This window comes from Penicillium nucicola, assembly GCF_028828085.1.
Source record: "Penicillium nucicola strain IBT 29836 chromosome Unknown utg000008l, whole genome shotgun sequence".
Taxonomy (NCBI): domain Eukaryota; kingdom Fungi; phylum Ascomycota; class Eurotiomycetes; order Eurotiales; family Aspergillaceae; genus Penicillium; species Penicillium nucicola.
Window position 1 is genome coordinate 1,248,895 of NW_026643132.1, and position 15,758 is coordinate 1,264,652.

The 15,758-nt window shown below is 49.8% G+C and overlaps 9 protein-coding genes across 9 annotated transcripts; 5 read left to right on the forward strand and 4 right to left on the reverse strand.

Annotated features, from left to right (window-relative positions):
* Positions 1 to 265: 265 nt before the first annotated feature.
* On the forward strand, positions 266 to 877 carry N7511_007961 (uncharacterized protein; the record flags this gene model as incomplete). Its single annotated transcript, XM_057130338.1, has 3 exons — positions 266 to 605; positions 660 to 728; positions 777 to 877. 3 exons carry the CDS (start codon positions 266 to 268, stop codon positions 875 to 877), a joined length of 510 nt encoding a protein of 169 aa, XP_056982121.1.
* Positions 878 to 974: 97 nt separating this feature from the next.
* N7511_007962 (protein GET4) lies at positions 975 to 2,221 on the reverse strand (the record flags this gene model as incomplete). Its single annotated transcript, XM_057130339.1, has 4 exons — positions 975 to 1,549; positions 1,603 to 1,755; positions 1,852 to 2,108; positions 2,178 to 2,221. 4 exons carry the CDS (start codon positions 2,219 to 2,221, stop codon positions 975 to 977), a joined length of 1,029 nt encoding a protein of 342 aa, XP_056982122.1.
* Positions 2,222 to 2,594: 373 nt separating this feature from the next.
* On the forward strand, positions 2,595 to 4,156 carry N7511_007963 (DXO/RAI1 family decapping nuclease; the record flags this gene model as incomplete). The annotated part of the gene is made up of 9 exons (XM_057130340.1): positions 2,595 to 2,669; positions 2,729 to 2,971; positions 3,022 to 3,053; positions 3,117 to 3,144; positions 3,197 to 3,204; positions 3,255 to 3,358; positions 3,415 to 3,585; positions 3,644 to 3,943; positions 3,996 to 4,156. 9 exons carry the CDS (start codon positions 2,595 to 2,597, stop codon positions 4,154 to 4,156), a joined length of 1,122 nt encoding a protein of 373 aa, XP_056982123.1.
* Positions 4,157 to 4,383: 227 nt separating this feature from the next.
* On the reverse strand, positions 4,384 to 5,826 carry N7511_007964 (tRNA dimethylallyltransferase; the record flags this gene model as incomplete). Its single annotated transcript, XM_057130341.1, has 2 exons — positions 4,384 to 5,706; positions 5,776 to 5,826. The coding sequence occupies 2 exons, from the start codon at positions 5,824 to 5,826 to the stop codon at positions 4,384 to 4,386; spliced, it is 1,374 nt and encodes a 457-aa protein (XP_056982124.1).
* Positions 5,827 to 6,061: 235 nt separating this feature from the next.
* N7511_007965 (putative ABC transporter) lies at positions 6,062 to 6,984 on the forward strand (the record flags this gene model as incomplete). The annotated part of the gene is made up of 2 exons (XM_057130342.1): positions 6,062 to 6,197; positions 6,269 to 6,984. The coding sequence occupies 2 exons, from the start codon at positions 6,062 to 6,064 to the stop codon at positions 6,982 to 6,984; spliced, it is 852 nt and encodes a 283-aa protein (XP_056982125.1).
* Positions 6,985 to 7,208: 224 nt separating this feature from the next.
* N7511_007966 (Elongator subunit ELP2) lies at positions 7,209 to 9,690 on the reverse strand (the record flags this gene model as incomplete). Its single annotated transcript, XM_057130343.1, has 2 exons — positions 7,209 to 9,500; positions 9,562 to 9,690. The coding sequence occupies 2 exons, from the start codon at positions 9,688 to 9,690 to the stop codon at positions 7,209 to 7,211; spliced, it is 2,421 nt and encodes an 806-aa protein (XP_056982126.1).
* A 180-nt stretch (positions 9,691 to 9,870) lies between these two features.
* N7511_007967 (ubiquitin-related modifier 1) lies at positions 9,871 to 10,319 on the forward strand (the record flags this gene model as incomplete). Its single annotated transcript, XM_057130344.1, has 3 exons — positions 9,871 to 9,932; positions 9,990 to 10,154; positions 10,202 to 10,319. The coding sequence occupies 3 exons, from the start codon at positions 9,871 to 9,873 to the stop codon at positions 10,317 to 10,319; spliced, it is 345 nt and encodes a 114-aa protein (XP_056982127.1).
* Positions 10,320 to 10,414: 95 nt separating this feature from the next.
* Positions 10,415 to 12,714, reverse strand: N7511_007968 (bifunctional fructose-2,6-bisphosphate 2-phosphatase/6-phosphofructo-2-kinase; the record flags this gene model as incomplete). Its single annotated transcript, XM_057130345.1, has 10 exons — positions 10,415 to 10,666; positions 10,719 to 10,895; positions 10,952 to 11,326; positions 11,382 to 11,501; positions 11,548 to 11,655; positions 11,714 to 11,794; positions 11,842 to 12,011; positions 12,061 to 12,158; positions 12,309 to 12,497; positions 12,701 to 12,714. 10 exons carry the CDS (start codon positions 12,712 to 12,714, stop codon positions 10,415 to 10,417), a joined length of 1,584 nt encoding a protein of 527 aa, XP_056982128.1.
* A 618-nt stretch (positions 12,715 to 13,332) lies between these two features.
* Positions 13,333 to 14,523, forward strand: tom40 (TOM complex pore protein TOM40; the record flags this gene model as incomplete). The annotated part of the gene is made up of 3 exons (XM_057130346.1): positions 13,333 to 13,644; positions 13,717 to 14,364; positions 14,416 to 14,523. 3 exons carry the CDS (start codon positions 13,333 to 13,335, stop codon positions 14,521 to 14,523), a joined length of 1,068 nt encoding a protein of 355 aa, XP_056982129.1.
* Positions 14,524 to 15,758: the final 1,235 nt, after the last annotated feature.

The window sequence follows — 15,758 nt, forward strand, 5'->3', positions numbered from 1 at the left end:
TTGAAAGATCTGGTTAACCGTTGTACTGCTCTCTACTCCATCCTGCGCCATTCTTCACCACTTCCCCCTAACAACATTTATTCTTACCTACAGACCCTTTCAAAGGACTAAATACACCCCTTCATACACTCATTCAACTCAAGCAGCTCAATATCCCTATATCAACCCACCCAGCCCTCTTATTATTCGTATCGCACGCCGCAAATCCCGCACCTACAATCTCCACTCGAAGCGCGAACTCCCCCAGAACAAAGAAGTCAGCAACATGATGGGTCCAAACTCTGTTCGCCGAAACCTCTTTCATGGAAACCTCAGCCGCCGACCGGCTTCTGCAGGACCCCCCAATGGCGCCGTGCCTCCAAACCCAAGCAATTTAGCAAACCGCCCCTCGCACCGGCTAAAGCCTACATCCTCTGATATGGGCCCCTCTTCACGACCTTTGAAGACTACAGAGAATAAAGAGATTGTGGTCAAAGACAGGAATGGGAGCTACAAGCTTGAAGTTCCGACGTTGCCGCCACCGATGATTGAGGAGGATGGGGAGGAGTTGGGTGAGCTCGAAGGTGAGGCTTTTGATTCACAGCTTAGTCAAGGGGAGAAAGAGAGTATGTGACAAGTCCTCTGGTCTTTTATATCGAGTCTACTGACACTTGGTATAGAGTATGAGGCTGCGCTGGTGGAAATGGTGAATCGGCATCGCGCTGGAGTACCGAGTGATGAGCCTGACGGTTAGTACTCTAGGTCTTGATCCTCAAATGGATGCTGATTCAAAATAGAGCTTCTGAATATCTTGAATGACAGCCTACGCAAAAAGGCAGCCTCGTTGGATGACGATCATTGGATGTTCGAGCCCGAGAAGGACTCATTTTTGAACTAGCTGGATCAGCATATGGCATGCATCTGAGTTTCATTACACTATCAGCTGGGTATGTCCACTGCCTAGGCCAGGCCTATCACATGAGCAATTGGACGCTTTAATCAAGCTCCATGCTTGAAGGCGGTGCCTCGACCTTCTTCGCAGTTCTGCCTTGCGGTCTCCCGGCATTGCCCTGACCTCCGAACAACATACCGCTCATCATATCCATCAAGGGGTTTCCTTGCCGGGGAATTTTAATGGCAAAGTACTGCTCACCAATCTGAGTCAGAGCATCATCCCAGATTCCAATTTCCTTGATCTGTGCCGCATAGTGGGCAGTGAGTTGCTTGAAGAGATCAGCACTTCCGCGCTGGATCGTCAACATCAGCAAGCTGATGAAGTTCAGCAATGGAAGGGCCGGGTAGACGCGGGCATCGGAATTCGCGCTGCTGATATCCTGCACGCCGAGGGAAGGGTTGGCTGTGGAAAGTCGCGAGGTGAAGATGAGGAGGGCTTTGTTGGCGCTGCGGATATTGCCGGTGAGGATATATGGGAAAACCGCCCGCGAAGCATAGATCGCAGCGGTGTGCGGTTCATCGCTGGTGTACCATTCGTACTCGAGCTTTGCGAGGGTCTCTGCAGATTCGGAGGTACCCAGGATGAGATGTTTCTCGGCATCGTAGGGCTCATTATCTGCGCTAGGTTAGGAGCCAATCAATGCTTTCTTTGTTTGCATTACCACTAACCTTCAGCATATACTGAACCAACAGCGTGGTGCAGCTCTGGGTCTCCCCGTTCCAATGGTCCAAACTTTCCACTCCATCCAATCATTTCCTGAATAAACCTCTTTCGTGTAGGTTCCTCTGAAGGGAATTCGCGCAACAGCTCGATCAGACGCTCTGTAGAATCGCAAGTCGCACATTAGCTATGTTGACTTGTACAACACCAGGCCAGGTTCTCTCGGTCAGCCCAGCAGATCTTCTTGATCGACTTACTCTTGCGCAAACGACCCTCGGTATCATTGCTGCCACCTGCGATCTCCCACTCGGCCTTGTTGTAAACCTCCAACACCAGCATAATCGCCAAGTCACCGCCACTTGCCGAAGCACCCTGCTGGGCACCGGCTTTCAATAGCTCCTTCGCACCGCCGGCCAAGATCTCTGCAGCGGCATCATAGTTGGATTGCTTGATGTATCGGACCGCAATAACACGTAGTTGCTGGTGAGCTTCGTAGTAGGCACCGGAAGCGATCCTAGGGAATGCTGTCAGAACAGGCGAACAGGCGAACAAGCGAGCAGGGCCATGGGATAGGGATTCTCACTTTTCCCGCTGGCGGGCGATCGTCTTATCAATGCGAGAGGACATTGTCAAGGGCAAATCACAGAGACTGAGTCAGAATGAAAGGGAAGAGATGTGAAGCAGGCGCAGTGCAAGAACATTCGCGGGGAGTTGAGATTTGGTGGGGACGCGGCCCCAGGAACATCTCCTCCGTCATCTCTTGAAATTGATGAGACTTGTGAGGTTTGGCCTGCTTTTGGGTGCTTCTTGCGTGTGCAATTGCTCCTATTGTCTTTAGCTGGAGTCTCGCTTGCTTCATTTGTTATACTGTACCGTTTCCGGCCCATACCAGATACCACGGGTACGCGCATTCCATACGCCCTGCCTGGCCGTGGTTTATAGAGTCCATCTTCCTATCTGTCGGATCATGTCTTTGACTCAATAGAGAGAACTCAACAACATGAATAGGTCCAGCTTTGACATCCAGCCCCTGCACCGCTTCGGCGGTGCCAATACCTCCATCCGGCGACCAAGGGTAAGTCAAGACGCAATGTCAAGGCAGGCCACTGAAGCTGATAGCCTACATTATATCAGGAGATTACTTGCTTCTCATATGATGATGAGCGCCGGTTCTCACTTGGAGATTCATCTATGACATACTACTACACGCCGACTCTGCCGGCAGATTTGAACCGGGGCTATGAGACGTTTCAAAAGCTCAATGATGCTCCAGATGAGCATCTAGATGCCTTGCTTGATACCATTGCTGCCCATGAGAAGACTACACAAAAGAAGTGTGACGTTGACATTGTCACCTGGCGAGGGATGATGACCAAGGTATGCTGAATCGACGCGTGGATTGACCGAATGCTAATTGAGATACGCAGATTCTAACGGCCCCGTTTAATAACAATGATGGGTTTGTATACGAATATCTCCTTTGAAATGGATGCTTTGAATTCTGACAATGATGCCTCTCCAGCTTTGAGATGAACGCGACTTGTTTCCAGGTAAGCACTTGCAATCAAAATGACGAGATTAATGATCTAACAAGAAATTCAGGATACCATGTGCGTCTGGAGTCAATTACAGCCACTGTTCAAGTACTAACTCATGATAGTTTCATCGAAGAGAACAACGAATATAAAAACCTCCAAAAAGATCTCCAGCGTAAGCGAGGGTCGCCACCTGGAATGGCACCACAAGAGCTGATGATGTATTGGGGTATGTTTGAATTGCTTTCCTGACTTGCATTGTTATGAACTAAAAATAAATCCCAGGCTACAAATTCGAAAACCTGGCAGTACTCCGCAAGCCATGGGATGAATCAACGCGCGAAGAAATTGAGAGGCGCGAGCATGATGTTGTCAACAACGCTGCGCAGTATTGTTCCGTCGTCCGCACCGGAATTGGGAATACACGCATGATTCTTGGTGGGGAGGTAGATGCCAGTATGTCCATTCTATCCTTCGTGGCACATTCAGCATCAGTGATACTGACGTCCTCAAGTCTGGGATTGCAAACCATCGCAAGAAGGAGCACCCATCAACTGGGTTGAGCTGAAAACATCCGCTCAAATCCGCAATGATCGTGACATGCTGAAATATGAGCGCAAACTACTGAAGTTCTGGGCTCAGTCTTTCTTGCTTGGTGTACCCAAAATCATTGTCGGGTTTCGTGACCAAAATGGCATCTGCCATAGCCTTGAAGAACTGGATACGGCCACTATCCCAGGAAAAGTATTGAGTGTCGGCAAGCGCTCTTGGGATGGGAACATCTGTATCAATTTCGCTGGTGTGTTCTTGGAGTGTGAGTGTTTTCTCTTCGGTGGGAAGTAGAGCATTGCTGACGTGTTTTTCAGGGTTGAAGCATACTATCAACCGTGAGGGAACGTGGAGGATCCGGAAGAAGGAGAAATCTTCGGTCATTGAGGTTTTCCAGGTTGAGGAGCAGGGACATGGGGATATCCTCTCGCCTGCTTTCAAAGCCTGGCGAACGGCTACGGATTCTATGGAGTTGTAAGTTGAGCTTTTTGATGTATTATTATTGCTTTCACTCGCGAGAACTAAGGGCTTGCGAGGCTTAGACTTAGACAGTCAGGCACAGGCATACTACCTGGCAAATCTCCTTTGGAGGCTGTTTGAGTTCAGCCAATTTCACCTGCAGGGGAATCGATTTTGGTCTTATATTGGGTATTTCTATCAATAGTCGCTAATATATCCACTATACCCGCCGATGCAATGTCATGATCATAATTCAGGGCTGAGAATCTGCTTCGGCTTCGCTTCCATTTCCCTCTGTCGAAAATAGGCATCGCGCTGTGCTTTCTTCTTCGCAGCCCGGAGCACCCTCCGGTGAGGGCTTCCATTGATATGAATGTTCCACTGGTCCTCGCCAGACATGGTCTTTTTGCAGTTCTCACAGGTGTAGCATTTCGAAATTTCTTTTTGGGCTTTAACTGGTCCCAGTGCTTCTTTCGCGCTGAGCTCAACCTTCGCCAGCTCAGACAAAGATTTGGGGTCTGGCGTGGGCTCGTTTTGGAGTAGCTTTTGAACAAGGTTCTCGGATGGTTCGGTGATGCAATTCTTCCACTCGTTCACATTGGAGCTGTCCAGAAGATACAAACAATTTGTCTTTCCAGATTCCGAAAGCGCGCGCCATAACTTATTGCGGATCCATTTGACTTGAGAGGTTCCGTATTGTCGCGTGGCTGTTCGAATTGATTCAAGAGATGTCCGTCTTAGATCTTCAATCTCTGTTTCGCTGAGAATTCCATTGCGAACAGCCTCGAAGTAAGGCGCTAATTCTTTGAATCCAATAGAAACCCAAACTCCCCGGGTCTGATCGACTTCAAATCCTTGGGATCGTTTCTCGTAGATATAATCCGACATTTTTTGCGCCTCAGACATCAACCCCTGCTCGACCATATCATCAACACGCGCATCAAGACGCGCATTCAGGATCTTCTTCTCGGCATGGACCCAAAAGACCAATGTGTTAAACCGCAGTAGACCCTCATCCTTCTGCACGGCCTCTTCTTTTTGTGACATCTGCTCTTTATAGATTTCCGAGGCTGGCCGCCCCGTCTTCAGGTAGATCTCCAATGACCGGCGAATCTTCCGCCCATCTCTAGGGTGCCATCGAGCAGCCATGACTGGATCGACCTCGCGCAATTTTTCCAGCATGACTTCCGGTTCCGCATCCAGAATCGGCCATTTCTGCGAGGTCGACTCGAGCTCTTGTCCTGCTTCAGGGTCTCCTTCGTCTGCTCCCTCGCCCACGAGTTGGTCTTTAAACAGCACCGCTTGGGTATAATAGTGTGTGCCACCGACAAGAATTGGTAGCTTGCCACGTGACCGTATATCGTCGATGAGCCGTAGTGCTTCTTGCTTGAAGTTTCCTATGCGCCATGCTTCCGTGTCGAGATCGATGCAGCTGAGCAGGTGGTGGGGAATGCCGTTTCGTTCCTCGATTGGGATTTGATTCGTTATAATTGGTAGACCGCGATACATCTGCATCGCATCGCCATTAATGATTTCGCCATTGAATCGGGAGGCCAAGTCCACTGCAAGCTATCTATAATTATCAGTCACTGTGGGAAGCTGGAAGTGGGGGAGGGGGGGGGGGGTTGAATTTCTTACCTTGGACTTTCCTGTCCCTGTAGCGCCGACAACAGCTATGAGAGGATCCATTTTTCGACTGTGCCAAAGAGACCGAAAGGCAGAGAGCATTCCGAAAGCGCAAAGCTGGAGAAGGAGAAAATGTTATCGTTATCGGGGACTGGTTACCTCATCCGTTGTCTGGAACCTTAGGCTCCAAGGCTCCAACTAGTATAAAAGTGGTCGAGATGCTCTGACTCAAACTCCTTTCTCTCTACTTCTTCCATATACTCGTCAACCGTGTGGCTCACCTTTCCCTTTTCTAGATATGGCGGATCCCAACTCCAACCCCCCTCCAGGTATCGAGGTCCAGAACCTTTCATACAAATTCCAAGATGGCTCTGACGGCCTGGAAAATGTACAAATGAGTCTTCCTCCTGGAAGCCGGACTCTACTGATTGGCGGTAAATAAATTCTATAGTTCCAATGAGTTTCATAAAACTCTCAAAATATCAAAGACTAACCAACCACACAGCAAACGGAGCGGGGAAAACCACCCTCCTTCGCCTATTGTCAGGGAAGCGCCTTGCTCCCAATGACACCATCGCCGTGGGTGGCAAGGACCCCTTCAAGGACACCCTCGAAGGCGTAACCTACCTCGGCGTCGAGTGGGTGCTGAACAGTATCGTCCGCACAGACATTGACGTGCCAACCCTCTTAGCCTCTGTGGGCGGCAACGCCTACCCAGAGCGACGGGACGAGCTTATCGATATCCTCGACATTGATATGCGCTGGCGCATGCACGCTGTCTCGGACGGTGAACGCCGCCGCGTCCAGCTTGCTATGGGTCTGTTGCGGCCCTGGCAGGTTCTGCTGTTGGATGAGATCACGGTCGATCTAGACCTCTTGTCCCGGAGCAATTTCCTTGCTTTCCTGAAGCGGGAGACGGAAACCCGTCCTTGCACTATTGTTTATGCTACACATATCCTGGATAACCTTGCCCAGTGGCCTACTCATCTGGCCCATATGCATTTGGGCAAGGTTAAGTCGTTTGGTACTGTTGAGTCATTCCACGAGCAGGTGCCTGAGTGGACTTCTGAGAATAGCCGACTGGGAGAGCTGGTTCTTAAGTGGCTTAAGGAGGATATGCAGGTTAGAGGGCCTCGCAATGGGCGCGGTAACCAGGGCAAGACCTATCAGTCTCTTGAAGGGATTGGAGGTTATGGCTTGGAGAAGGCTGCTCCGAAGTAGTCAGATCTTTATTTTTATTTTTTTCTTGATGTTATCATTGGTTCAACGATGCAGGGAGTCCTTGGACTATAAGCCTTTCAACATTTATAGGGTTCAACCACGAGGCATGGGCGGGGTTTATGTTTTGGTATCTGGATATACAGGCGGATCTATTCAACATCTGGGAGCTTTCAACCATCATGACTCGTAAAGGGGCTAAGAAGATTTTGTTTTGTATGTACAAATCAGCAGAGCATGTTCGAAATAGCATATATGCGCGTGGACGTGTCTTCACTTGCCACTGCCAGTTCAAACTGATCGCTGCTGTCCACATCAGCGGTTGGCATTGGCCGCCATGATAGTTGCGTGATCGCCCTTGATGGAGAGACTTCTTTCTCGACTGTCACGATGTGCTGCGCTTCAAGGGTGTCTGCGGCGATTCGGTGGATAGAAATGGAGCCAGTATCCTCGCCCACGGCAAGAATGAACGATTCCTTGTATTTTACAGGCAAGAAAGCAATAGCAGAGACTGCGGACGTCAAGACCACAGTCGTCTTGCAAACAAAGGTCTCTTCGGACGTTTGCCAGACTCGCACGGATTTGTCACGACCAGATGTAGCGAAAACATGCTCTTTGGTGACCGGGGCCCAAGCGGCTCCCAGGATCATTCGTGAGTGGCCCTTGGGGTTTGCGGTGAGTTTGGTAAATATCGTTGGCTCTGTATTACTCCGCTGGAAGATAGCCCATTGTCTGTCTCGGCCAACACTGAGAAGGTAGCGGTCATCGTCGGAGAATGAGAGATCGGTTATGGTTAAAGAGTGTGCGGTGAGAGATGGCTTGATTTCATGCCAGTCTGATGTATCATATAGACGAATGACTGCATGGTCGATCGAACTGGCCTTGCAAGCAGTGGCGATGAGCCTACGGTCGTTGCTGACAGCCACTGCCGAAATCTCATAGCCGTGGCCATAGAGCTTCTCATGCTCTGGCCATAGAGTATAGCGAGACAGTTGGTCCTCCAGAGGCGGGTGATCGACAGCCAGGGAAGCAGAAGCAGATGTTACTTCTGGCTTGGCTTTATCTTCGTCCTCATCTTCCACTGGGGCTTCGTCTCCAAGTGCCTTGTTGGAAAGGCCCAAAACTGGAATTTCAGCAGTGTCTGGTAGACTCTCACCATTCGACTGCTTGAAGCCAGTGAGTCTCTCCAATAAATCAGCAATCGGCTTCGGTTCATTGAAGACGCGCAGAAGCTTTTCTTCCGCACCCGTAACAAACTGCGAAGGTCCCAGTGTGTCTACGCAGTTCAAGTCATAACCGTGAATCTGGGGACGAGAGAACTCATGCCATGAACCGATGTTTTCCCGTAGCCATTTAGCGTGCAGCCTTGTAGTCTGATCGGAACTGGTGGAGAGTAGATATCCACCAGTGGGGTCCCATTTGACGCCGTTAGAGGAGCGCACGTGGCCTGAGATACCGAATTTCTGCACCCAGAGGTCCGAATCTGACTCCTGTCGCCAGACTCTCCAGCTACCTGTGCGACTGAGACTCACCACTTGGGTTCCGTCTGGAGACCAAAGACCAATCCAGAAGCCACCAACACTACCAGTTGCGGTAGTGGATCCCTTTTGGACACTGATTTCTCCCATTCGCTCGGCGGACATCCAGACGCCCGATACCTGATCCTGTTCCCAGATAGTGACGGTGTTATCAGCGGAAGTGGAGAGAAGCTGTTGCTTTTTAGGATCAGGGTTCCATGAAGTAGTGTAAATCCAGTCCTCGTTTCCGAATAGAAGAGCTTCGAATGTAATAGAGTATTTTGAGTCCTGCACTTCGAATTCATGGGCCTTGTTCGATAGTGTTGGTTCCATGCCTCCTAGCAGAGGATCGGCTTCGTCAATCGGGGCAGGGGGATTCGCCTCACCCCGATGCAGCCGCCAAAGCCGAATATATCTGTCCTGACTAGCAGATGCTAGCAGAATATCGCCCTCCTTACTCTGCTTGTCCACAGTGAAAGAAAGAGCTCGAACCCAAGCTTCGTGTCCTGAAAGAGTAGCACAGCGCTTGAACTCAGGCTTGCCAACGGATGTTTCCGAGACGTATATCTGCACCTTGGTCGTCGTACCAGCAACTGCCAATACCAAAGGGGTGTCCGAGTGGCCCCCGAGTCCCTGCAATGACAAAGCAAGCGGGAAATACCGTGGTGCCATAGTAATTGTTTCAATCAATTCACACTTCAGTTCATCCTGGGCATTAATCCTCCAAATGCGAACCGTTCCATCGGCCGCACCAGATGCGATGATGTCCGTTCCGTCTGCAATAGCAATCGTATTCACCGATCCTGTGTGACCCTCAAGGGTAGCTGCAAGTATATAGCTGCGCGACTCTGCATTCTCCAGTTGCCATACACGTATCGTGCGGTCAACGGAGCCGGTTACGAGAAATTTCGTTCCAGAGGAGGGGCATGTGTAAAATCGAACGACGCTGACTTTGTCGGTATGTCCAACGAGCAGGGCATAAACGCCTCGGTCATGTTTGTCCTTTATGAGATTGTCAGCTTATTCTTGTTTCTCGACACTCGACAGTTCTCAATGGACCTACTAGAGGATCCCACAGGGCGACATTGTTGTCCGCACCAAAAGCCAACATGCCTGTCTGCACATCCCACTGCGCAGCACCAGGGTGCCTATTTCCTCCAACACTGATATAATCGGTGGTAACAGTGACCATGGTGAATTGAGAACCCTCGAAGCGTGATGTCTACTATAGAAGAAGTTGGAGACAATCCGCAATTTCTTAATGGGGCTTATCGATAAGAATTTCTGTCTCCGCCTAGCCCCTCCATCACTTCTCCCTCTCTCACTTCCTACTCTGTACATCTTCATAACTTCTCGTTTTCTGAGTTGCACAATGGCCAATTCTTCAGCTACGGCACAGAATGCATGCTCGATTCCAATTACCGTCGAGTTCACGTACGTCAAGCTTTCCTACAATGATTGAATACATGACTTTGCTGACCGGTTATACAGTGGCGGCTTAGAACTACTCTTTGGCAATGAGCGCAAGCATAAGGTCGTTCTGCCTTCTCAACTGGAGGATAGCACACGGCCGAACATCTCATACTTGCTTAAATACTTGGTCGAAAACCTCATGAAGGATCAGAGAACAGACATGTTTATCATGGAGGACAATGTGTAAGTGAAAGAAATGTCTTACTCAAGCAAAGCTAATGTCTTCAAAGACGACCGGGCATTCTCGTGCTCATCAATGACGCCGACTGGGAACTCGAAGGCGAAGAAACATATGAACTGCAAGAGGGGGACAATATTGTCTTTGTCTCGACCTTACATGGTGGTTAAGGATGATATAATTTGGCAATAAAGTATTGAGAAAGAGCGTGGCAAGAAGTCTATATACGAGTGCTCTATCACCCAGCGAGACTCTGGGATGTCACCTAGACCACATCTTCGACATGCTGTTGTGAGATCCTTTCAGGTTCACGGGGGGTACGGATGCCACTCGGCGTTCGGAAACCGCTCTGTGGGGTCCCCTGGCCTTCTGGGCTACCCAACCCCTGCATTGGCGATACAACACCGCTCGGGGGCACGGGGATCTTCAGGTCCTCGGGAGAGTCGGGAATGATCTCTTCGGGGAGGTCAGGGATATGGATCCGCATGGCCTCATTCTGGTAACTTTCAGGGATGATCTAAGTAGCCGTGGTTAGCAGGAGAATATGACCCGTTTGAATGCCAATTTACCTCAATGATCTCGTCACGAGGGAATTCGAGGAATGGAATATCCGCAGCATTGCAGGCCATGAGATAGCCATACAAAACCCTTAGAACACTTTCATGTGCGATGATAAGCAGATCAGTCTGTTCTCTCTCCAGTTCCAGGATAATTGGCTCGAGGCGGACGGCGAGGTCATGATATGACTGGTGATGGGTGTCAGCAATGCACACAATCAGTCCAGGTATAGGAGGATGCTAACCTCTGCTCGGGGGTATCTGTGGTGGTAAGGATCAAGCTCATGTTTGGATACCTCGTCTCCAAACTCGGCTCTAATGCGCCTCTCGGACATCTGTTCGCAGACACCGGGATTCAATTGGCTCAATTGAGACCTCTGTCGAACTTTGTAACCGTTATCGTAGAGATATTTTGCGGTCTCCACTGTCCTGCGTCGGGTAGAGGTCCACACCTTCATGGGTCTGGATTCATAGCCGGTCTCTCCTCGCTCAATCATTGCTCGTTTCTCTTCTTCACGGTGAGCCAACAGGCGGGCCGTCATCTTCTTGGCATAGTCTTCTCCTTGCTCTGATAGCGAAGCATCGGCTTTGTAGGAATCTGCTTCCAACGAAACGCCAGCCTATATAGTACATGAGCATTCTGTATGAAATTGATATCGACAGGGCATGACTTACTCGAGCAAAGTAAGTCCTTCGCGATTTGATGTGGAGATTCAAAAGATAAAAGACGATACGGTTAGAGAGGTAGCCAAAAGTTCGGTTGTTGACAACGAGTCGCTCGCCAGCATTGATCATCTGACAGTGTTAGTATCACTATTATGAGAAAGCAGACAGTACATACTTTGATGTAATTCAAGTCTTTCTCCTCCATGGTCTGGAATTGGGGAATGCGAGAAGAGATGCGGTTCAAATAATGTTTAACGGCATCTTCTGAGCTCCATGAGACGTACTGAAAGAGAACATTAGAAACTTCTTCGAGAAAGACGCATCAAAGACAAGACACTCACATCAGGAGAGGAGATCTTGACTCGACGAACATTCTCTTCAATGATGCGCTCATCATCACACCAGGACTCAATGAACAGGGTCTAGTACAAGTCAGCCACTGTCACGGCATATGGGCTGGCTGATCTACCTCAATATCATGCTTTGCGAACTCCTTGGCCAAGGAGCGCCGTCCGGAAGCAAGTGGATTGACGGCGTCATATATGGCAATTTGTCCATTTTCGTGGTTCAAGAAGTGATAGATGTCTTCTCGGCATTTCCTGACGATCTTTTGGCGCAAAAGCACAGACTTGGCGGTTGCTTCAGAACATGTTAGTTTTGTCCCTTCACGAAAGACTACCATACACACCATTGACATAGAAATAATCATCTGGCATATCCTCGCCAAATGGAATCGTAGCACGACGATAATCACCCAGATGGAAGATTCGGGTCTTGACACCAAGCCTATCATTTACATTAGCATGCTTCTGGTTACCCAAATGGGCAGGATTGAGAAAAGTACCATCTTAAGTACCGAGCCAAAGCTACGGATATATGTCTACCAGGTATTAGTTCTTTGAACAAGGCCAATGGCAATTGGGGTCATGGTCATACGTTTTGCCTCTTGCGGGTAAGCCGACAGTAATGATCACAATGCGACCTGAATGGAAAAGGCGACCAGATTCTGTGCTGTACAGTTGGGCCGGCGCGAGATCTGCCTTTTCTGGCAAGTCATGGATAGCATCGACAAAAATAGATGACTTGCGGCGAAACTGTGGGGAGTTGGCCACGATTTCAGCGGTGCTGTATGATGTCAGTCCAGGTCCAACAAACAAGCTGAGGCTTCGCGGAGTTTCAACGACTTCCAACAAAACGACAAACAGCCAACAGCTAATAGCTGACAGCTATCTGGGGTAGCCACATTCATGCCTCTAGCCTCAAGGATGGAAGACGCAAAAGCAATGTATCAAACAAGTTCCACCAAGGCATGGAGGGGGGCAACTTACAGTAACGTATCCATGGTGGAGATAAGGTGAAGGAAGTCACAAAGTTTGACTATTCAATATCACAGGATGAAAAGTGACCCAGAGATTGCTACCTAGAGATCAAGTCTCAAGAAGAAGGAAAAGCAAGAATCGCGACAAAGACAAGAAGCGGTATAGGCAATCGATCGAGTATGAGGTGGACCCCGGTGAACTAGGGACAGGTCGTTACCCTTATGTTTCAGGCAATGACAACCCAAACAACACAACCACGAGAGTCCGGAAAGAAAAGATCAATGATGAGATTTCAACAGATATCATACAGTTCACTTATCCTATCGGTGATGTGAACTGATCTAAATCCGCAGAACCGGGAAGCCCCGACTTGACGGTTGCCGGCAAAGACCAAAGACGCAACAGGTGACTTGCATTTTTCACAGCTCCGAAAGTCTTGAATTGCTTCCCTTACTATCTCCTCAGCGCATCAGACACAGCCCTTTACAGCTATTTCATCAAGGTCATCTGTGACGTTTGTTCGTCCCAGATCCCCGGGCTGGTCTCAATCCTTTTTTACCTCCCAATTCCTTTTCTCGAGTCTACAGACCTCGCGTGACGACACCTAATATCCTTGTCAACGATTATCACATTTCTCCAAAATGACCGACTTCACATCATCCCTAGCATTTGTCACAGACAACCCTGCTGCTGCCGCCCTCGGCGATGCCTATAACTCCTTCTCCGATCGCAGGGCAATGCTCAACCTGCCCAACCCCGGCACGGTCGATAACCTCGCTCGCGAGGTGCAGAAGGATGTTTTGTTGACCAACTTCATGTTCTCTGGCCTTCGCGCCGACCTGACCAAGGTCTTCGGCATGTCCCCTCTGTTCCGAATTTCACACGCGTTCTCCATGGGCGGCTCCGGCAACCTGCCTCCCTATGCTTTCTCCGCCATGTTCGGAAACCCCAGGGTAAGAAATCACTGACATCTCCGCTTTGGAGAACCCATGGTCTCGGTGGCTAACGCATCAATCTCCCAATAGGTTTTCATGCAGGGCAACTTTGGCAGTGACGGATCCCTCGCCGCCGTCGCCAACTACCGCTGGAACCAGGCTCTCGTCACCAAGACCAACGCTCAGATCATGAACGGTGGTGCCCAGGGTTTGCTTCAGATCGATAACGACTACACTGGCCGCGACTTCTCTGCTTCCCTCAAGGCTTTCAACCCTTCTTGCTTCGAGGGCGGTCTGACTGGTATCTTCGTCGGTAGCTACCTCCAGTCCATCACCCCCGGCCTTGCTCTCGGATTTGAGGCTATCTGGCAACGCCAGGCTATCACCGCTCGCCCCGAGACCGCTCTTTCTTACTCCGCCAAGTACAAGGGTGAGGACTGGATGGGTACCGCTCAGCTCCAAGCTCAGGGCGCTTTCAACGCCACCTACTGGCGCAAGCTGTCCGAGCGTGTTGAGGCTGGTATCGACATGAACCTCCAACTCACCCCTAGCCCCGCTGCTCTCATGATGGGCGGCCCTGCTCGTGATGGCACCACTGCCATTGGTGCCAAGTACGACTTCCGCGCTTCCTCTTTCCGTGCCCAGGTCGACAGCGCCGGCAAAGTCAGCTGCCTCCTCGAGAAGCGCATTGCCATGCCTCTCTCCATCTCCTTCGCTGGAGAGATTGATCACCCTAAGGTAAGCACATTGATTCCTGTTGAGGCAATTTCTCATACTAACCTGTTCTAGCAAACCGCCAAGCTCGGTCTCGCTGTTTCCCTGGAGCTTGCTGGCGAGGACCTGATGGAGCAGCAGGAGAAGGCTGACCCTGCCGCCATGATCCCCCCTCCCTTCTAAGGAGCCCATCTCCCCTTCTACCTTTCCGAGATAATAACTCTTTCCCCCCCCTTGTTTTAGTAGTTCTTCCTCTCCATCGTCTGGAACGACATGAAGTCTCTTCGGTATATCCTTTGAATCTGGGTTACTGGTGCAGGCGGTTGTTTGGCGCCTTGGAGATCCAAATATTTTTTGTATAGATTCACACTGCGTTTGTTTGATTTCACCCGGTGCTGCATCTCTAGCCGCTTGGGCGGTCAGTCAGTCTATGTGCCATGGCCGTGTTTGGGTTTTGGTTTTGGGATAGCGAGGCATGGCCGCGCCTGCGGAGAGCTCTGGTTATGTTTCCGCATCATAGACGGGCCAATGTAAAACAACTTTTGAAACCGAACCCATTGTAAACTAGTCTGTTGTGTTTGAACCGGTGCATCAGGTAGATCATTCATTAATCATGTTTTATTGGGATGGGGTCTGTATTGTTGCTGCTCCCAGACATATAGTAGTCCAGAGTCCATTCTTGTCCAGATTTGGCTTGGTTTGAAGCCAACTCAATCATGTCTGAGATATACGAAGGCGGACAAAGAATTGCCCGCACAACCCAAAGCGGTGACCGGGCAAATGCCTCACGTTCCCACTCAGTGGACACTGGAAAAAACGTGCCCAACGAGAGACTCCAGTACATGTACAGTATTATGCATCATCTTCTCACTATCTCTTTCTCCACTATTGAACTTTCTCGGCAAATTGAACCATAGTCGAACAGTATCCAGCATCCAGCATCCAGCATTTTGGTATCATTGATGCCCTGTCACTATACTTCCGTACTGTACACCCTACTGTATGCGGTATAGAAAACCGAGAGTCCATGTAAATGTTGGGGTCAGCCACTTACTCCATTCTAACTCCATAGCCCCCTCAACCTCAACCTGGCCTTGTATTAGGTGCAGTAGTCGCTGCATCTGGTGTGGCTGGGTCTGGGCTGGGCATGGCAGTCCCGCGCTTTGGGTTCGTACGGAGGACTTGAATGGACTATCGGTTTCCACTGTGACATCATGTTCCCTGTTCGCTTATGGAGTTACCTGGAAGAGTAGTGTTCAAGTTATCCCCGAGTTCATTTCATTTCCTAAGGGGCCCGAGTGTGTGGGGTCAAACGGCTCATTTTCGCTTCCGGTATTATATAGTAAATGGTAAGTTATTCTCGACGTGGGTTCACATTCGTGGGATGTACTGTAGTTATGTTGAAACTAGATCTATAA